At 43.9% G+C, this 21873-nt stretch overlaps 2 protein-coding genes across 2 annotated transcripts; both read right to left on the reverse strand.

Moving 5' to 3' along the window:
* Nucleotides 1-2667: 2667 nt before the first annotated feature.
* LOC311298312 (tripartite motif-containing protein 16-like) lies at nucleotides 2668-14623 on the reverse strand. Its single transcript, XM_084421123.1, has 6 exons — nucleotides 13959-14623; nucleotides 10765-10860; nucleotides 10444-10677; nucleotides 3990-4149; nucleotides 3807-3854; nucleotides 2668-3567 (listed from the first exon to the last, which is right to left on the reverse strand). The coding sequence occupies exons 1-6, from the start codon at nucleotides 14535-14537 to the stop codon at nucleotides 2966-2968; spliced, it is 1719 nt and encodes a 572-aa protein (XP_084277249.1). The 5' UTR covers nucleotides 14538-14623; the 3' UTR covers nucleotides 2668-2965.
* A 3210-nt stretch (nucleotides 14624-17833) lies between these two features.
* Nucleotides 17834-20721, reverse strand: LOC311298336 (uncharacterized protein). The gene is made up of 3 exons (XM_084421162.1): nucleotides 19571-20721; nucleotides 19091-19300; nucleotides 17834-18893 (listed from the first exon to the last, which is right to left on the reverse strand). The coding sequence occupies exons 1-3, from the start codon at nucleotides 19924-19926 to the stop codon at nucleotides 18671-18673; spliced, it is 789 nt and encodes a 262-aa protein (XP_084277288.1). The 5' UTR covers nucleotides 19927-20721; the 3' UTR covers nucleotides 17834-18670.
* Nucleotides 20722-21873: the final 1152 nt, after the last annotated feature.

Genomic DNA, 21873 nt, shown 5'->3' on the forward strand with positions numbered 1-21873 from the left:
GCTGGCTTTCTTTAGCCGTCAGCTGCGCCCTTGTGAGCGGAAGTACAGCACTTTCGACCGGGAGCTGCTGGGTCTCTACCTCGCCATTAGACACTTTCGTTCCCTGCTAGAAGGCCGACACTTCACTGCTTTTGTGGACCACAAGCCGCTGACTTTTGCCATGGCCAAGGTGGCTGAGCCGTGGTCTGCCCGCCAGCAACGGCATCTGTCTTACATTTCCGAGTTCACCACGGACTTGCAGCACGTTTGCCGGTAAGAGCAACCACGTGGCGGACTGCCTATCACGGGCCGTGGCAGGGGCAGTCCATCTTGGTTTAGATTACAACCACATGGCCGCGACTCAGACCACAGACCCAGACGTGCAACATCTGAAAAACTCTACCACTGGACTGCAGATTGAGGACGTGGTTTTTGCCGATGCCGGCACAACGCTCCTGTGTGACATCTCCACAGGTAGTCCTCGGCCAATCGTTCCCTCGGGGTTGAGACGACAAGTGTTTGATGCCATCCACGGTCTCTCCCACCCAGGTGCGAAAGCTTCACAGAGACTTGTTGCAGCTAAATTTGTTTGGCACGGCCTCAAGAAGGACGTTAGGGACTGGGCTAACACCTGTGTTGAGTGCCAACGGGCCAAAGTACACCGCCACACTAAAGCCCCATTAGAATCATTCCCGGTTCCTGAGAGGCGTTTTGACCATGTAAACGTGGACCTGGTTGGTCCTCTGCCCTGCTCTCAAGGTTTCACATATTTGTTAACCATGGTTGACAGGACCACCCGCTGGCCTGAGGCTGTGCCACTGACATCTGTGACGTCTGTCGAGATGACTCGGGCATTTATTGGCACCTGGATTGCCCGTTTTGGTACCCCTTCGGACATTTCCTCTGACCGAGGTGCGCAATTCACGTCTGAGCTTTGGGACGCTGTCGCACAGAGCCTCGAAGTGAAACTCCACCGCACGACTGCATATCACCCGCAGGCTAACGGACTCTGTGAACGTTTTCATAGGTCGATGAAGGCTTCCCTGCGTGCCAGCCTCAAAGACAGCAACTGGGTCGACAAGCTCCCGTGGGTGATGCTGGGCATCAGGACTGCACCAAAGGAGGACCTTCAGTCCTCATCTGCGGAACTTGTTTACGGACAGCCGCTGCGAGTGCCAGGGGATTTTGTCCCTAACACCACCGTTCCCTGGTCTGCTTCTCTCCAGCGGTCTACTCTACTGGATAATGCAAGGCTTTTTGCACCCATCCCCACTTCCCGTCACAGCCTCCCTCAGTCACACATCCCCGCAGGACTTCAAACAGCCGACTATGTTTTCATTCGCCACGATGCCCACAGGGGACCACTACGCCCACCCTACGAGGGCCCATTCCGGGTTCTGGAGGCAGGGGACAAACACTTTGTGGTGGACAGGGGTGGCAAACCGGAGCGACTCTCCATCGACCGCCTTAAACCGGCTCATTTGGACGTGGCTAGGCCCATTGACCTGGCCCAGCCCCCACGACGCGGACGGCCTCCTGCTCTGCCCCCACCCTGTGCTCCCATCCCACTCAAGCCTCCCACACTCCATGCCCCTCACCCGTGTAATGACGTTACACCGGCTGCATTGGGGTCTCTTCGACCTTCGGTACAGCGCAGTCGTTGTGGCCGGTTGATACGCCCACCTCCACGTTGACTGTTTGGTTTTTCTGTTATGGTGAATTCTGGGGGGACGTGTGTAGTGAATGTGAAAGACATAATTCACCTTTGTTATTAAGTGTAGTTCTGTACACTGTTTTTCTGCATAACTGTTCAGGGATCGCGGTCCCTTTAAGATGTTGGGAAGGCGTGATTACAGAGGACGCGGTTCAGCGCCATTCTTCCGTGGTTTTGTTTACCTGGTAAAATAAACGACACACGCATTCGTGTGCTCAAAGTGAGAAGTTGTCTCTTGCAAATTACTGCAATTTCCACAAGGGCATATAAATGTTAATTTGCAGTTTAATACGTTGCTTATACAAATAGCCTACATTTTATTTCAACATATTTCAGTCGATTTTTACTCATCTCAGTATAGCAATACAGTTTGCTAAAACATCATCATTCATTCACACGCGATTTAAATTTAAACGGTCTTTTTGCGAGCTGTGGTAAACAGCGCGCATCTCTGCCGTTCATTCATTCACAAACAGAAACGCGATTCACTTGAGAAGGAAAAAAAACTTACTACAGTATTCCTCAGCTCAGTCGGATCCTTGCTCCTCGATATACCAGCACTTCTGAGGTACGTTTTCCATTATTATTATTCCTCACAGCGCTGCGAGACGGTGTAAACAAGTAATGATCTGAATAAACTTGTGTTTTCTCGAGCTGATATGGGGGCGTTCACAGGTTTGCGTGGATTGCCTCAGTCATTTGCGTTTGAATAGCGCGCTCTCCGGGGCGTGGTCACATTACATTTGAATGAGCTCTAATGAGCTCGACTGGAATCGCTCTCTTTTAATACAGATTTCACAAGCTGAGAATATTTTTTTTTTTTTTATATAAATTACTTCATTTAAAAGAAGAGAATTCAAGCTTCATGCCTGTGTGTCTGTATGCCTGTTTGACTCAGTATTCGCTGAGTTATTGTTCATTTTCGGACGTGTTTCAGAATGGACTTAACTGACAGAGAGAAGGCAGAACTCGCTTCGTGTTTATTTTTCTTTATTTGGCAAAAAGCACAACACTTTGTTTTTATTGTGAGTATACACAAAAATAATACACATTTAACAGAATCGATTGATGTATGAAACTTGTTTGTAATATCAAAGTCAACAGAGCAAAATGAATCTCTTTTGAACTGATAAAAAAAAAAAGCGAGCTGGCATCGCTGGCGATACCGCCGACCCCAGGGGGTTAATGTAATAAAGAGAAAGTAAGAGACTTGACTTATCATGCAGCTCAAAGTATAATGGGTAGAATCTCTCTACAATATATCCTGATTCATCAACACAGTTTCACTGATGATTCATTATAAACCACAAACCCAGGATAGAGCGGTTGAGTGAATGTGGTCTGGACTGTGTGGATGAGGCTCATTGTGTCAGAGACGCTGTAGAAGGACAGAGTTCCTGCACTGTGATCCACATACACTCCTGTTCTCCAGTGATCCACACACACTCCTCTTCTCCTGTGATCCACACACACTCCTCTTCTACTGTGATCCACACACACTCCTGTTCTACTGCTGATGGGCTTTACAGGGAGTTTAGTCTCTATGTTATTGTGTATGAATGAGTATCTGGAGGAAGAGCAGATCAAACTCCAGGACTGATCATTATATCCAAACAAACACTCATTACCCGATCCCTTCCTGCTGATGCTCTTATATGACACTGATATAAACACACGTTCTCCACTCCACTCAATCTCCCAGTAACAGCGTCCACACACACTCTCTCTACACAACACCTGACGACACACATCAAATCTGTCTGGATGATCAGGATACGACTCTTCTGAGCAAGTGTATGTAATCACTCTGTTCCTCTCAGACAGACGGAGGCGTTCATTCACTGTGTTCAGATCCAGAGTGAGATGACGGGAATCTGATGGAGATAAAACACATCAGAATCAGGAATTATGAATCTGTCTGATCTTTTAATGTATCTGAACTCTTCATGTTCAATATATCATCAGTGTCTCAGTGCAGTTTACCAGATATCCTGAGCAAATCATCATTTACATGATCAACTCTAAAACTCTTCTGTCATGTTTTCTTTCACTTCTCCAGGAAGAACATGAACACACTCAGTGAGTTTTTCTGCTTGTTTTCTCAGTGACTTACATTGTCGGAAGTCGTTCCTGGTCCTGGGAACAATGTTGGAGAAAGTGACTGTGGAAATCAACAGACATGAAGAGTGTGATTATCATGTCGAGAAAATGATCCCTGCATCCGTTCCTAAGACATTTCTACATGATCTGAGATGATGGAGGATAATTTCTGAGAGCAGAATCTCCAGGACTTTACCTCTGTCAGAGATCTTCTTCAGCTCCTCTTTGCAGAAATCCTCCAGTTTGTCTCTCAGCTGACGGACAGATTCCCTCACGCCATCAAAAGAGGAGAGAGAACTGAAGAGATTGTCATTTACGTCTGTAGATTCAGGAGGAGCTGAGAGAGACTGGAAACTCTAGAGAAAACAGAAATCAAAGCTCATCACCTCCACACTTCATCAATAACCTGCTCTACTGTCAGATTTGTGCGGCCCTTGTTGATCTTTAGTAACTCTCCTCAATCCAGCACTTTCACAGCATCAGCTTCATTCTTCTCATAGTCATTATGTGACATTAGAGACACAAGTTCTAGCGTTTGCCATTTACACTATATGTGAACTTCCTAGGAAATCAATTTAAGCTCAATATTAGCTTGAAAAATACATCATTTTAATAAATAAAATGTGTCCAGGAAACCTGAAAATGATTCATTCATGTGGAAATAAAATCTAGAGGTCAGTAATATACAACATCTCTCTCACATTAAATATAAAACCTTTGTTTTATTCACAGAATTATAGAGCAAAGTTTGCTAAATTCATATTTGTGTGATGAAAAGGCATTAATATGTGATTTTTTTCCCGTTCATTTTATTTTCTATGAAATGTGAAGTACTAAACAATAATTTAATATATGCTTGGGTTTGGGGTAATTTAACTTTTAATAAAGCAATTTAAGTTTTATTGAAAAAACAATAGGCTACTGTTGCATTATTAAAAGTGAAGAAACGATACAGTTGTATTAAAGGAAATAATATAACATTTCTCATTTTATTCTAAACATTGTCCATTTATTTTTCGTTGAATATATCGTGTGTCTAGAGATTGCCATTATCTAAAAACACACTGAATTAATTTTGACACGGAGTGAATACAGAGCGATGTTTTTTATTAGTGATTGGGCAGCGAGTGATGAGGAGAGACTAGAAACTAGAAATCTCTATAGAAAATAAACTGGACAATCAATTTACTATAAATGAGTTTAGATTTGGATACTGTGAACTGGAACCTGTGAAACTTTCCTTGCTAACAAACTACGCTGAACCACCGAACGCTAATGTTGTTCCTACAACCAATGTGAGAGCAGAAAAAAATAATGAATGTACATCAGTTGAGAATCATTTCAATGTTAAGAAACAACTTATTTATATAATTTATGAAAAAGTATCATTTCAGTACTTAAACATTTCAGTTTTGAGAGTGTAAGTTTTGGGAAGGGGCAAAATGTTCAGAAACGGCCCTGGTCTCATTGTAGACTTGAGTAGATTCGCTCAGGAAAAGCAGTTCAAAATCTATGAGTAGATTGAACATTATTTATAACTTTTGAGCAGTTAGTGACACTGAAATCGTACTCGGTTACCTAACGTAACCTCGGTTCTCTCTAGAAGAGGGAACGAGTATTGCGTAAGTTGCTTACGCTACGGGAAAGTTGTCTTTTCTCGAGATCTGAAGCCAAAAAATGATCCTTAATTTTGTATTTATTGTCAACGTAGTGCGGCAGCCAGCAGACCATAGCAGGCTGTCCTGCGGCAACTGCTGCAGCCTATCGGTGAGCCACGCGCCTCAGCCTGCCAGAATGGGTGTGGCTAGCGTGTATAAAAGAAGGGCTCACAGGCTGAAACTCTGGTTTTCATAGACTGACGTGAATAAGCTCGCGGCGCGACACGGCAGGTTACGTGATACTCGTTCCCTCTTCTAGAGAGAACCGAGGTTACGTTAGGTAACCGAGTATGTTCTCTTACGAGAGGTTCTCTCGTATTGCGTAAGTTGCTTACGCTACGGGAACCCCTTGTCAACGCCGTGCGCGCCGAGCATCCACTGCATGAGTCCCGGGGGAGCCCGAGGAACACAACATGCGGGAACAGGCGGCCAGCAACGCGGGCCAGCACATGTCATAAGCACTTCATAGGAATACAGAGCGGCTCTGCCGGTCTATGTATAAAGTGGAGAATGCGGCCAGCCGCGCGGGCCAGCACAGTACATAAGCACATCATAGGGAGAAAATAGAGCGGCTCCCCCGGTCTATGTATAGAGAGTATAAACCCCTAGCGCAGCTGAGTGGAGAATAGGCGGCCAGCAACGCGGGCCAGCACCAGTGCATAAGCATATGACTGGGAAATACAGAGCGGCTCCGCCGGTTTATATATAGAGAGTCTCATCCCTAGTGCAGCTCAACCAGAAGAGCTAGTAGTACATGAAGTAGTCTGCGCGCGTGGAACTTCCAGGTTAAAAAACCTCACGAATGTAGAGGGGGAGGCCCAGCCTGCCGCCATACAAACGTCGTGGATAGAAATCCCGCTGGACCAAGCCCACGATGAAGCCATGCCTCTCGTGGAATGGGCTCTGATGCCCATAGGGCAAACACTGCAGGTGTTTTGACGCATAATCTTCTGCGATAGCGTCCACTATCCATCTGGACAGGCTATGTGCGAGACCCTAGGTGCGCCCGCCAAACGAAACAAAGAGCTGCTCAGAACGCCTGAAGGCGGCGGAGCACGTGATGTAAACTCTCAGCGCCCTGACGGGGCATAGGAGGTTATCACTGTCCTCGCTATCGGATGCTGGCAGAGCCGATAGGGAGATGATCTGCGCCCTAAAGGGAGTGCCAATCGCCTTGGGGACGTAACCGTGTCTCGGTTTGAGGATGACTTTAGAGTCATTTGCTCCGAACTCGAGACATGCGGGGCTAACAGATAGCGCCCACACGTTTTACTGAAGACAGGGCTATCAGAAAACGGTCTTGAGCGAGAGGTATTTCAGATCCACGGATTCTAACGGTTCAAAGGGAAACGCTTTCAGGGCCTCTAGGACCAAAGAAAGATCCCAAATAGGAACCGAGGGGGGCCGCGGGGGGTTCATCCTCCTGGCTCCTCTAAGGAAGCGGATGATGAGCTCGTTCCTTCCTATCGCACGGCTGCGCGTTGACTCTGCGAACGCTGCAATAGCTGCAACGTACACTTTGAGCGTGGAAGGGGACCTGCCCTTGTCCAACAGCTCTTGAAGGAAGGAAAGCACCCACGAAACCCCACACGTGCGTGGATCCAGGCTCTTTGTAGCGCACCATTTGGAGAACACTGACCATTTAGACACGTAGAGTCTTCTCGTAGAAGGAGCTCTAGACTGCGTGATCGTGTTCACGACCCCTTCTGGCAAAGCAACGGGTATCCGTTGATTATCCACGCATGCAGAGACCAGCGCTCTGGATGGGGATGCCAAATTGATCCACCGGCTTGGGAGAGAAGGTCTTTCCTCACCGGGATCGGCCATGGGGCTACGTGCGACAGCCTCACCAGCTCTGGGAACCAGGTTTGGTTCTCCCATCGCAGGGCTACGAGGAGCACTGAGTGTTGGTTTCCCTGATCTTCTTGATTACCTGTGGTAACAGTGACATCGGAGGGAAAGCGTACAGCGGGCAGCTGGGCAAGGTCTTTGAGAGGAATCTCGGGCAATGAGCGTTGTCTTTTGACGCAAAAAGGTCGACTTCCGCTTTGCCGAAAAGGCGCCACAGTGACTGGACTGTCTGAGGGTGCAGAGACCATTCTCCCGGGGGAATGTTGTCTCTGGACAGTCTGTCTGGGCCAACATTCATGTGGCCCGATACGTGTGCGGCTCTCAGCGAGTGCAACGAGTGATGAGCCCACACGAGAAGGCGTTCTGTCAGTTTGCAGAGATTCCTGGATCTGACACCGCCCTGGTGGTTCACGTAGGACACCACGGACATGTTGTCCGAACGGACTAGAACATGGTGGCCCCGTATGTGTGGGATGAAACGTTTGAGCGCGTTCTCGACCGCTATCATCTCCGAACAGTTTATATGGAGGCATTTCTCCTGGTCTGACCACAGGCCAAAGACCGGTCTGCCCTCGAAAAGAGCGCCCCAACCTAAGTTGGAGGCGTCTGTCGAGATAACATTTCGGTGCGAGATGGCTCCCATTGTCACTCCCCGCTGATACCAGTCGGCCGCTAACCAGGGTCTCAGTGCTGAAACGCAGCTCTGAGTCACTCTGATCCGTATGCCGCCGGACGCCCAGGCTCGGTGAGGCACTCGAGCGTTCAACCAGCGTTGCAGCGGGCGCATACGCAGTAGACCCAGCTGAAGCACTGCTGCAGCTGATGCCATACAACCCAGCATCCTCTGATATGTTTTTAGAGGTGCGGCGCTGCCCATCTGGAAAGACGCGGCCAGGCGTTGAACACGGCGCGCGCGCTGTGTCGACAGCCGGGCCGTCATTGCCACAGAGTCCAGTTCTAAAATCAGAAAAGAGGCTGACTGACTGGGCAGTAATGAGCTCTTGGTCCAGTTGACCGTGAGACCCAGGCATTCCAGGTGGCTGAGAAGCACTGTTCTGTGAGAAATAAGTTCTTCCTCTGACTGTGCTAGAATCAGCCAATCGTCCAGATAGTTCAAAAATCGCATGCCCTGACATCTCAGGGGAGCGAGAGCCGTGTCCATGCACTTCGTGAATGTACGGGGTGCTAAAGACAGGCCGAACGGCAGGACGGTGTATTAATATACCTGACCGTCGAAGGCGAATCTCAAGAATGGCCTGTGACGGGGTATTATCTGGATTTGAAAGTAAGCGTCTTTCAGATCGAGGGTAATAAACCCGGGCAAATCTGCGCGAGGATCTGTCTGGTTGTGAGCATTTTGAACGGTCTTTTCATAAGAGCTTTGTTCAAATATCTCAGACCTCCGTCCTTCTTGGGCACGAGGAAGTAACGGCTGTAAAAGCCTGACTCGCTCAGAGAAGGAGGTACCGGTTCTATGGCCCCTTTGCACAGAAGCTTCGCTATTTCTGCCCGAAGACAAAATAAACAAATATTAACAACATATAAACAAAATTACGGATTATGTTTTTGTTTCCACTGTTCGATCGCGTCCGCGCCTCACACACACACACACACACACACACACACACACACACACACGCACGCACACACACACACACACGCACACAAATGTAAACAATTTGCGCCTTTTCGATCGCGCCTCTCTCTCTCTCTCTCTCTCACACACACACACACACACACACACAAATGTAACCACTTTGCAACTTTTCAATCGCGCCCGCGAGTCTCTCTCTCTCTCTTTCGGTTCAATACGAATACATGTACCGTTCCACTCCTAGTTCTAGCCTTTGACCTCAATGAATTTGAAGTAACGTTAGTGCTTATATCTTCACCTTGAAAATGCCAACTTTTCGTCGGATTGCTCCTGACCATAGACTGCTACTGACTCACCATCTCTGCTGCTTCATCGAATCTCTGTTTAGCTGGTGTGTGTGTGTGTGTGTGTGTGTGTGTGTGTGTGTGTGTGTGTGGCGCGTGTGCTGGCGTGTGTGTAAAAACACTGGCTCTGATTGGCTACCATGAAACACATACCTCGTTATTAACCCACCTCCTCACTCACTGTGCGAGCCAGGGGTGCGTTCGGATTACACAGTTTATTCAATCAATGCATAGTAACGCACCGCATTTAACGTCCAGTAATGGTAACGGCGTTGTAATGACGAGAAAAGTAATTAGTTAGATTACCCCGTTACTGAAAAAATAACGTCGTTACCTAACGCCGTTCTTTTAAACGGCGTTATTCCAAACACTGGAGGGGACTGAGAAATGTGTGAGAAATGGAGGTGGGTCCGGCCTCGGCGGGACTAAAACACTCTCTTTTTCTCCTTTTGCCGGTGAGTGACGTGCGAGGGCGGGGTAGCTTTCTTGTAAAGAAAGTCCGCTTCTGACATCCCTTGCGAACGGCGCAGTTTGCACCGCTCGAGCAGAGGGAGAGAGAGATCGGGAAGTGAGAGGTGCGAGGCATTTGAAACAACGCCTCGTAGGAAATTTCTCTTTTAGAAGAAGAGTGTGTGTCGCAGCGGCAAACACACACAGCAGAAAAAGGATATATGACGCCGGATAGCGTAGCAGGCACGGATGGCTGAAGGCGGCGAAGACGACCGGCTTCCTCAGACACTGTCCTAAGCTTACTGGTCGCTTGTTTGAACGGCGGCGGCTTCTCTCAGAGTCCAGCGATGCGTAGAGCTTCGCTGAAGACATGAAAATCAGAGTTTCAGCCTGTGAGCCCTTCTTTTATACACGCTAGCCACACCCATTCTGTCACGCAGGGCTCACCGATAGGCTGCTGCAGTTGCCGCAGGACAGCCAATGAGCACGCTTATACAGCCTGCTATGGTCTGCTGGCTGCCGCACTGCGTTGACAATAAATACAAAATTAAGGATAATTTTTTGGCTTCAGATCTCAAGAAAAGACAACTTTCCCGTAGCGTAAGCAACTTACGCAATACGAGAGAACCTCTAGTAAGAGAACCAAAAGGACTCTTAGGACACGATCCCAAGGTCAGGTTTTGTGTGGTTTCAGTATGTTGAAGCATTGCTAATAAAGTCCACTATGAACCTGTTCTTCTGGATCTCTGTTACCTGCAGGAAATGTATGTGATCCTGTGTGTGTGAAAGCTGCTCCAGCTCAGCGTCTCTCCTCCTCAGATCATTGATCTCCTGCTCCAGTCGCTCCAGTCGTTCTTCAGCTCGACTCACTGCAGTCTTTTCCTGATCTCTGATCCGCTGTGTCGCCTCAGAGCGGCTTCTCTCAATGGAGCGGATGAGCTCAGTGAAGATCCTCTCACTGTCCTCCACTGCTGTGTGTGCAGAGTGCTGTTAGGACACACATCACAATCACACAGTGAGCTTCAGTGAGTCCTGACTGAGACTTCTCAAACTTCTCTTCTTCTCCAGACTCACCTTATGAGACTCTACAGCCTCTCTCAGCTGCTGAAGATCTTTCTCTCTCTGCTGGATCCTCTGCTGGAACGACCTCTGCGTCTCCTTCAGCTGCTTCTGCAGCACAAACCAATAACACAGATGGCACTTTATACTGTCACTATATCATCATGTGAAGAGTTGAATCCAGTAACAGTAGAATTAATAACCAATGGCTGGAGGTTCAAACTCCTGAAGGGATGATTGAGACACTTATCTCACGAGACGAGATTTTTGCACAATATTTTATAGAAATCCTCAATGACAAAATTCATGACTGGAAAAATAGTCTGCAGGTTCATTTTAAAATGTTTTAACTAATAATCTTCTAATGCAGGGGTTTTCAAAGTGTGGGGAGAGTGGCAAAATTATAGCCTAATAATTAGTTTAAATTAATAAATTAAAAAAGTTAAATTGTTATTATTCTGACACTGCTGGTCTTGATGCCCAATTCTGATTTGTTACCTTTATCCGATTTTTTTGACCGTCCGTTTACACGTTCTTTCAGCTGTGACCCATATCCGGTTCATGTGTTTAAACTTGCCATACTATCTGAAACATCGCGCATGCTTAAAGGGTTAAATTCTCTTTACTTGCACAGATGGACGAACGCGAAATATGCTTGATGCTAGCTCTGCGATATATATGTAAAGTTCACCAAACATCACCATGATTTTGAGGCGGAGGAGGACGAAAGTGCCATCATTGCAGCCTGCGCATGCTTCAGTTATTGTGTGCGAGAGAGATCTCAGGACTGGTGGGAGCATATTGTGTTTAAATATTGGCTTTAACGAGGAGCAGTGGGTCCGAAATTTTAGGATGAGCAAGCCAACCTTTGATATGTTGTGTCAACATTTGTCCACATCCTCTCCTACGACGACATGGCGTTTCGTCAGGCCATCCGTCCCTTCGCAGATGCGCGTCGAGATTGCTCTCGTCATTAAACCGCGGAGACGTAACCTAATGCCTCAGAAAATCCGATCTGCCTGTTTACATGACAGTCGCATTGGCACATATCTGATTTATATCTGAGTTATCATGTTAGCACAAACAATGATAAAAGTGAGGATGCACCATTGGGTAAGTTGTGTCAAAAGGGAGGCTCACTGTCTTAGACTTTGAAAACCCCTGTTCTAATTAATGTAATTTCAGTTCTACTTTATGAGTATGAATTATCAAATGCATTGAAAGACAACAATATACAAGCACTTTAAAAGGTTCTGCCACAAACTCAACTGACTGGCTTTTCTCCTGTCTCTTCAGTCTCTTCAGACCTTACTGTACATGAATTATGAGCATCCAGAACTTCTGATTGAGGCTGTGTGTGACCTCATAATTGAACTCCTTTCCACAAATTGAACATAGAAATAAAAACAGTATAAATAAGAAAAATAAATAATAGTTCCCTAATGCCCCTGCGTGATTGCATCTGAAGCACATGTGACAGTTAGTCCAATAGCGAGAGTGAACATCACGTGTGGGTGACATCACAACCAGGAAAGGATAAAAGCACCTCCGGTCTGACCGGCGTTAGCTTCTGTGCCTCAGCAAGCGCTCTGTGTTCAATACTGTCTGTCATATTTAGTCTGAGAGCTCTGCTCTCGTCTGTCACGCTCACATCATCTTTTAAAAGTGGCACGTATCCGATATTTGCATTTACACTATACACTGCCAAAACAACCCAATGTAGACGTTCTGACCCGGAAAATGAAGTATAAGAGCTCGATATGCAATGGATGCAGAAGCAGACAAAATGATTATAGTGATGCGCAGATCGCGGTTATACCCGCGGGGGTAATAAAAGTAATAAAAATAACATTCTGATTAATTGCGGGTGGATATGATAAATCATTATTAACGAAAATATGAACTACATTCTCTAAAATATGAGCATGTTCCATTCCAGTTTAAGTTTCAAGGGAGTAAAGCCTGTTTATGCCATTAAGAAAATGAAATTCTGTCAAATAAATTTTGTTTTAAAGAAATGTTCATTTAAAAGCAGCACTCATTAATCAGTGTATTATGTTACCATTAGAGATGTGCGCATCAACCATCGCCGACTCCGCTGTTGAAGGTGATGATCATCCATTTATCCTCACGCGTAACAACACATAAGAATAATAGTACTTTGACCATCGGGTGCAGAGACTTAAATCAGAGAAAATCATTGGTGCGGGTGGATGATTTGATTCGGGTGACGTTGGAGCTCATCCGCGACATCTCAGGACCAGATCTGTTTGATATAGCAGGAGGTAAAGCTGCGAAATCAAGGCCCGCCAAGCATACGCTCCTGCACTTTTTTTATAACTAACTGAAAGCAAACTTATTTTAAAAACAAACACTTGAACCTACATCAGCGTGATAAAAACTACAGTAAATGACAGAAACCATCTTTGGAAAAAAGATATTTGAAGTGTAATTTAATTGTTTAGTTGGTCTCACGTGCCGTTAAATAACATGGGGAGGCGGGGCTTATGACCTATACTAGGACCAGTCACCGGGGGGCGATCGAGACGCTTTGGCTTCACTTTTCAGGGCTTGTGCGGCACGCTTGTTTTAAAACATTTGGAGCCACGAGAGACTTCCCCCAGTCTCCATGTGCTCTACTTCTCTTGGATAGTCGCGTCGCGTTCAACGGATTCATTTGCATAAAGATGGGCATCGGCCAGCTTTTTGACACGCAGCATTTTTTCAAATGCAGCGCCGCCTTCCCATGCTTTGCGGACGCGTTAAAGTCACTTGACGTCACCCATAGGAATAAAGTGGAGTGTGGCACGACAGAAGTGTCGCATGGACAAGTGGATCCGTACCGTAACAGACCTGCAGCTCTATATAGTTTAAATGGAGTCAGATTTACTGAACAGAAACTCTGTGTTCAAACTTGCGTTATTCTTGACAGAGATATATTTTGTTAAACAACAGGTGAATATTTTCCATTATTTTATGTTGCTTCATTAAAGCCTGTTTTACAAAAGTTTGTGCTGATCAATGTTTACAGTTAATTTCACTATATTTTCTGTTAAGTTAAACGCGGAGCACAAATACGCTCAGCAGTGAAAGTCCACTTACAGCTTCTGTTCACTTCTGTGACGTCTGCAGTGTGAATGATGTTTCCTGATCATATGGTGCCAATATAAAGAGTGTCAACATTATTTCATCAGTGTGTAGTTTCATACCTGTTTCTCTGTCCTCTGTGCTGCAGCTGATACAGTGTTGTGGTTTTTATGATCGTCCATCGTACACAGCACACATATAAACTTCTGGTCAGTGCGACAGAAAACCTCAAGGAGTTTATCATGTGTTTGGCAGATCATCTCCTGCAGTCGTCCAGTGGCATCAGTCAAATTGTGTCTCTTTCCTTTAAACAAACTCTCATGTTGTTCAAGGTGACTTTGACAGTAAGAGATCAGACACACCAGACAGGACTTGACAGCTTTGTGTTTTCTTCCAGTACAGACGTCACACTGCACATCTCCAGCTCCAGCGTAACAGTCAGCAGGAAGTTTAGTCTTCTTCAGTTTCTCCACCAGTTCAGCCAGCATGGTGTTTTTAGCTAAAGCAGGTCTTGGCCTGAAGGTCTGTCTGCACTGAGGGCAGCTGTAGACTCTCATCTGATCCTCCTGATCCCAGCAGCCTGTAATACAGATCTTACAGTAACTGTGTCCACAGGGAATGGCCACTGGATCCTTCAGGAGATCCAGACACACTGGACACAGGAACTCATCCTGATCCACTGAAATTCTGGCTTCTGCCATTTTACTGCATGAGACACACAAACACACAAACACACAACAGCTCAACTGCACTTCAGTTTCTCTTTCACAAACTCTTCCTGCTTCCTGCTTCTGTGTTTGAGTGACGTGTGCAAAACAGATTGATCTACAGGTCTGTAAAGCAGATTCTTCATTCCTGGTCCTGGACAGCCTTATTCCTGTAGAGTTCAGTTTCAACCGTACTCCCACACACCTGGATGTTATTTTAAATACAAAAAAACCCTTTCTTAGTTGATTCAGGTTTGTTCAGTAACAGCTGGAATGAAACTCTATTGTGTCTCTAAATAAAATAAAAATATTACAAAATATATTTTACTCTATAACTGCAAGAAAATGAAAGCAAAAAATCTGAACAAGTTGTGTTCCACATTTTAGGTTGATATCTCAAAAAATGAGCACACTAGCACACGCAAGGTGCTCTACACGGTTTGGAGCTGCGCGCTCTTGCTCGCTCGCTCTAGATTCCGGGAGATTTTAGCTAATTTGCGGGCATCAGGGAGCCGCTATCAATATGCGGGAGACTCCTGGAACTTCCGGGAGACTTGGGATGTCTGCTATAGAGATATTAAAAACTAGAAACTACTATTTAGTTCCCTTAACCGCTTTTGAATTGGAACCGGTATCGTTCAATTCTATGACAGCTGTGTTGCGTTCAGTCCAAGATGGCGGAGCTGCAGATCTGCGCATGGGTGCGTTTGTTGCAATGGAACGTTCTATTGAGTTTCGACTCTTGGTACTTCTATAATCTTTGGCTTCAGCCAATAACAGACAGGTCTGTACGTTTCAGCCAATAACAGACAGATCTGAAGCTCTTCAGCCAATAACAGACAGATCATAAGCACTTCAGCCAATAATAGACAGGTCTGAAGCTCTTCAGCCAATAACAGACAGATCATAAGCGCTTCAGCCAATAATAGACAGGTCTGAAGCGCTTCAGCCAATAACAGACAGATCATAAGCGCTTCAGCCAATAATAGACAGGTCTGACTCGGGTGCAAAACCAATCGAAACTTCCAGTTCAGCTGGGGGGCGGGGTGTTCAAACCACACTTTGCGTTGAATCACTGACACTTCCTTTTCGAATCAGTATATCGCTAATGTTACAATATTTTAGTGAATGTAAGTGAGCTATGTTGATATTCAGAGAAACAGAGCTGACGTGTAAACCAGGTGAAACATTGTGCCATGAATGAACTAGTTATAGGCTTTAAGTCCACAGATCAGCAACATTCACCATTGATTTACTGTAGTAACACTAACTCTAATCATGGAAGTTTGGCAGGAATAGTCACGTCACACATCTTTTTCCAGCACTTCAAAACTCAAATATTATCATATTTAAATGTTATTTTTCATGTGATGACCAAAACATTATTTGTTCATCCTTCAAATATTACCCCCATTTATAAAACTAAAAAATTCAAGATGTAGGAAAACTCACATTTATTTTAAATACATATATATATATATTTTTTAATTTATCTATTTATAAATATATATATTTTTTTAATTCATGGAAATTTCTCTGGCATTTCTTTCTTTTTGCTGTATCGAAAACGTACCAAACTGTGACACCACTGTGTCGGATTGAACCGAACCATGAATTTTGTGAACCGTTACACCCGTTATATATGTGTACTATGCATAAGAATACAATTACCCTGCCTCATTGTTTGACGTATTTAGCTTATATATTATGTATAATGGTTTATTATTTTATTTCCTGGAAAAGCTGTATATGGGTAAGTACGGAACTGTTACATGTATTGTATTTATAATACAATGAATTTAACATAGTGCTGAGTGTTAGGCTGGAGAGCATTACAGAGTAAAGTGTGTGTGCAGAAACGGCTGTACAGAGTTGAATTCAAGGTGAAAGAGGTAAGGATAAGACCACTTTTGTTGTATTAACATATTTGATTAAGAATATGTTTAATTAAGAAAATAAAGTTTTATCAATATTATTAATATTTTATTAAGAATATATGGAAACGCTTTAGGTAATTACCTTTCTGTAATTATAACGTACCTATAAAGTACGCAAGTGTAGATATGAGGGAACAATATGTAAAGTTTTGGGAATAAAGGGGTAACAACCAGGAAAATTAACAAATTATTTATACTGAAAGTACTGTAGAACTAAGGGGTACTTATTCTTCTATTATGATATAACAATCTTACATTTGGGAGCAATTTAGCGAGAACATACACTGCATTTGTCGTGCAGTGTACAGGGAGGAACTCTGGGGGGTTCTCCGATCGAGAACAGAAGTGAAGAGTAGACAAGATCGAGTTCGCTGCTCCTGTCTCCTGTTATCCAGATACAGACTCCACTTGATGTGAACAAATGTAAACACACCGTGTCCTGATTGGCTGATGATCCGATGTTAATTGGTGATCGCATGTTAATGCCAAGTGTAAACGCAGCTTATTTTCCTCTATGCTGCTGCTCTGGCAGCTGTTGATTGCATTTTGTAGAAGCCCATTTGCTGGTTATCAACTAGTGCTCCATCAGTTGCTCCTGCCGGAAGAAGCCCAGCAATACAAGCAGCCAAAGAAGCCCAGCAAGCAGAAACTTGGAGATTTCTCTCCTCAAATGGACTCTTTCTCTCCTGATCCGCCAACCTCTATTTCAAGCTCTTCGCAAAAGAGGTTATCCCAGACAAAAATCTATAAAGATCACAACCAAAACAACACAAACTCAAGGCCTAAACCACCCAGAGACAACCAAGCTCTGTTACCGGCAATCTACACATATTCCTTCACCACTACCAAATTTACTATAAATAAACTGAAATTACCAAACAATACTGGCACCCATCCAACGTTGCTGTGTTCAAAGGAAACACAAACCTTCGGGATACACTGGTTCACATCTGACTATTGAAATATCAAGTGGAAGAAAAACCTCAGAGGCTTCTAAGAACTATGAAACCCTGGAGACGCCCGGAAGTGGTCACATTACAAAATATCCCGCTGAATACAAAAAACTGCATAATATGCCATTACATGTACCCTATGCAAAACACAATACATTGGACAAACCCAAAATACCATTAAAAAACAAGACTTTACCACCATAGATAAAACGTCAGAACCCAGAGAGATAAAACCAAGGGGACTATACTGATAGACCACTTTCGCAGACATGGTCTACATAAATGATACATTCAGGGAATAGATCACTACCCCAACTGGACAACCAGAAAAAACTTTAGAAGGAACATTGGTGGATCCAAAAACTCAACACAAGATTCCCCAGCGGCTTAAATGAAAGAGAAGAAATACAAACTGTATTTAGTTCTGTCCATTAAATCTATCTAGCCTAGTTTTTTTTTTTTTTTAAGTGGGATATGGATGGGTGCCAGTATTGTTTGGTAATTTTTAGTGCTGTCAAACGATTAAAATGTTTAATCGCGATTAATCGCATTAATGTCATAGGTAACTCGCAATTAATAGCACATTTTTATCTATTCTAAATGTCCCTTGATTTCTTTTTGTCCCATTATTTTTTCTCATTTTAATGCTCTTATCAACATGGAAAAGTGGATCGGCTTGCTTTGTGCAAATGTTTTTTAATTTTTTTTATTGAAAACAACATTGGCATATACTGTAGTGTTCAATTTCACTCTAACATTCACACTTGGAGCAAATAACTTTTACACAATGTAACACTGTCCATCAATAAAAGGATGAACAAAATACTTTGTCACACAAACAGCCACTTCAACAGCCCTTTCTAAGGGATCAAAACAGGGCGATACAAAATAAAATTACAAAATGCACATGTAAGGTAAACTAGGACTTATATAGTGCAGTTAAACCATGGCTTAATACTTTCTTTTTCTCAAGTTTGCTTTGAACATAGCAGTCAGGCTACTGCTCTTTATTCACCAGAGGCTCATCAACACAGCCTCTTATTTCAGAAAGAATGAACAGTAACGGTTACTTCTTTGCTTTGAGCCAGTTGCTCAAACAGACAAGCCTGTTGACATTTTCAGACAACAGGGAAGCTCGCTTCTTTTGTACAACATGCCCAGACAGTGAAAACAACCTTTCAGAAGGTTCATGTGTGGACCACCATTCCTGGGGACAGTCATCCATGTCAGTAAGAGGCTATGCCTTGTAGCGCTCCAGACATTGCTCAATACTGTCCTCCTCTTCATCAGACAAAGACTTGTGTGCAAGCATGAGAGTTGGTTTCTTCGTAGGAGGCTCAGGCGTGACTTGGTTATCCGGCTGTGCAGGTCTCTCCCTCTCCATCTCCTGGAGCAAGGCGCGGATCGTACCCCACACCTCAGCCCTGTCAGGTTTGCTCAGACACTTGAGGTCCTTAAACCTTGAAATGAAATGAAATGCAACTTAATACAAGTACAGGTGCAGGTATAACAAAGTTGCGACAATACCCCTATCTCTACAGTGCTAAACTCAACAATACAAAGTAAAGAAGCAAGCAACCTAACAAAACAAACACACTGAAAGAAACACAATGCTGAGAATGAGGATGAGTGTAAGAATGAAGCATGGCAATCTGACCTCGGGTCAAGTGCTGTCACAACTCTCAGCCATGTGATGTTGGTCTTCTCCTTGCGACCATCCATGTCTGCTGCGAAGGTTCCCTTGAACTTGATCATGTAAGCTGGGTCGTCCTCATTGACCTCCATCACTCGCGACAGATGACACAACGCTGACAGCACCGCTGAGCAAGACACAAACTTCTCTCCTCCCAGAAGTTCAGACACATACCTGCAATAATATAGAGAAGCACTTTAGTGGGGAACTAGTTAGGCCTACTGTAATTCACACAGTTCTCTCACTCACTCACTCACTGACTCACTCACTCACTCACTCACACACTCGCACGCACACACACACTCCGATCTTTCACACATGCATAGCCTACCCGCACCCACATAAACACACACCCAATCATTAACATTACTGTTCTGACACAGACCTACTTTGATTATTAAACAAACAGATATACACACACGACATGGATAGACAATAAATGACCTGCAGTGCTCCAGCACAGCCTCGAGCTTCTTCAGTTTCTCCAGCTCAGTAGCTGTTGGCATGGTGAAGTTGGTTGTGTGCAGGGCCAGTGCATCTCTCAGAGGTTCAGCAATCCGCTGAACAAACTTGATCATTTCCAGGGTACTATTCCATCGGGTTGACACTTCCTGTGCGAGTGACTCTTTCTTCTGATGATGTGCGACTTGTTGCATCAAGTGGTGTTTCAGACTGGACGTGCTGCGATGATAGCTCAGTTCACAACGACAAAACACACAGATCACTTCGGTCTTGTCAATGGAACCATTTGGCAACTTTTTAAAAGTAAACTTTCCATTCAGAATCTTATTGGCATCCATTTCGGCGTCTCGCGCTCGCCATCCACTCAAAGCGTAATGTTAGCCTACTAGTCTTTGGCCGGCTCGCAAGCCCAAACAAGTGTGTGGCGTGCCTTTTGTTTTGTTTCCGGTCTAGCTAGATCCGGTGCGGTGTTGTAGTTTTTCTAACAGTACTAGTTGTTGCAATAGCATGTGAAAAAAACGACAAAGTTTGCTAGGCCAAAAAAAACGTTAATCTCACGATTAAAAAAATGACGCAGGTATAACCGCCGGACTCGCGTGTCCTCCATGTCTGTAGTTTTTTAACACTTTTCACTCGTGTTTGTAGTTCTAACCGAATCCTCGTCCAGCGCGCGATGGGTTGTGGGCAATATTAGCCGTTAGAGTGCGCATCGATCTGCACTTCGGATTCTGACCGGAGATAGTAGACCATCCGGGTATCTTTGGAACACTCATTTCAACATACTACGATTTGGGACGTACTAATTCTATTCTCGAATACTATTTAGGACGGATAGTATGCGAATTGGGACGCACCGCTTGTTTGTTTGCCATGCTGTTTCCATAGACAGTATATAAACTGGACACAGCGACCCCATTGGATTCAACGGAGAAAAGTGAAGTCAATTAGAAGCTCTCACTTCCTGATGGCTGAGCATACTGCGCAGACTCACACTGAGCTTGACGACGTAGATGTGACGTGAGCAACCCGTCTGTCTTCTAGTAGCTGTGCCAAGAGAAATCTGAATCATTCCCTTCCGAAACTTGCAGAGACGGAGAGTGTGAGTAGGAGCTGTCCATGAGCTGGAGCAGGAGAAACTTTGGTAACACTTTAAAATACGGATCCTTCGTTAATGAATAACTACACAGGAACAAATGAGTAACACAATGTTAACAATCTAGTAACTACAATTAACTAACAAGTAACTCTGATTAACGAATTAGTAAGTAATAGCACACAGATTTAAGTGGTAGTTCACTATTAACTAATCAATAACTACTATTTTTTAATACTTCACAGAGAACTACTGAATTTTTTACAGATTTAAGTGGTAGTTCACTAATAACTAATCAATAACTACAATTTTTTAATACTTCCCAGAGAAATAATGAAAAAAAAATCACAATTCATGCAAAACTTAATAACTAATGCAGGAAAAATTACTAGCACTAGATTAACATTACTGCTAGATACTGTACACTAATTATCAATATGTAGTAGCGTAGCAGACTTATGATTTGGGAAAGCTGTCAATAATTAGCCTATGCACTGCTGTCTTTTAGAGAACTATTCATAAACTAAATAATTTTTAAGAATTGTTTTTATAAATGCACTTGTCTGGAACACTTACCCTGTGGCCGACTTTTCGGCATTCCTCTGGACTGGCTTTGAATAACTAGACTCATCATGGTGAGTACTGGAACATACTGAGTCATCAGCCATCCAAATACCAGTTATTTTATTATTTAACCTACCTCTCAAAATTGTTTTTATGTATGTCTCTTTGTTCATATGTATATGTATATATATATATATATATAAATATGTGTGTGTATATATATCCTGTGAATGATTAGATGATTCTACCCTTTCGGGTTGGCTCTTCATTAGTAACTACAGCATGGAATCATGATAACTAGTAATGACTCAAGTGTTAATGCATACTTTTATAGGACTTACAAATTATTTGGATCCGTATTCTAAAGTGAAGATCATGTTAACTAACTAGTAATGACTCAAGTGTTACTACATACCCCTATTTGGATCCGTATTCTAAAGTGAAGATCATGTTAACTAACTAGTAATGACTCAAGTGTTACTACATACCTCTATAGGAACTACTAATTATTTGGATCCGTATTCTAAAGTGAAGATCATGTTAACTAACTAGTAATGACTCAAGTGTTACTACATACCCCTATTTGGATCCGTATTCTAAAGTGAAGATCATGTTAACTAACTAGTAA

This window comes from Rutilus rutilus (assembly GCF_951802725.1).
Source record: "Rutilus rutilus genome assembly, chromosome: 10".
In the NCBI taxonomy this organism is placed as follows: Eukaryota; Metazoa; Chordata; class Actinopteri; order Cypriniformes; family Leuciscidae; genus Rutilus; species Rutilus rutilus.

Coding starts and splice junctions, on each gene's coding strand:
- LOC311298336 (XM_084421162.1), bottom strand. CDS start 19,926: ATGGATGCCAATAAGATTCTGAATGGAAAGTTTACTTTTAAAAAGTTG. Junction 19,301..19,570: donor GCTGTGCTGGAGCACTGCAG/GTCATTTATTGT, acceptor ATATTATTGCAG/GTATGTGTCTGAACTTCTGG. Junction 18,894..19,090: donor GTGACAGCACTTGACCCGAG/GTCAGATTGCCA, acceptor TTTCATTTCAAG/GTTTAAGGACCTCAAGTGTC.
- LOC311298312 (XM_084421123.1), bottom strand. CDS start 14,537: ATGGCAGAAGCCAGAATTTCAGTGGATCAGGATGAGTTCCTGTGTCCA. Junction 4,150..10,443: donor ATCACATACATTTCCTGCAG/GTAACAGAGATC, acceptor TGTTTTCTCTAG/AGTTTCCAGTCTCTCTCAGC. Junction 3,568..3,806: donor CAGGAACGACTTCCGACAAT/GTAAGTCACTGA, acceptor TATCTCCATCAG/ATTCCCGTCATCTCACTCTG.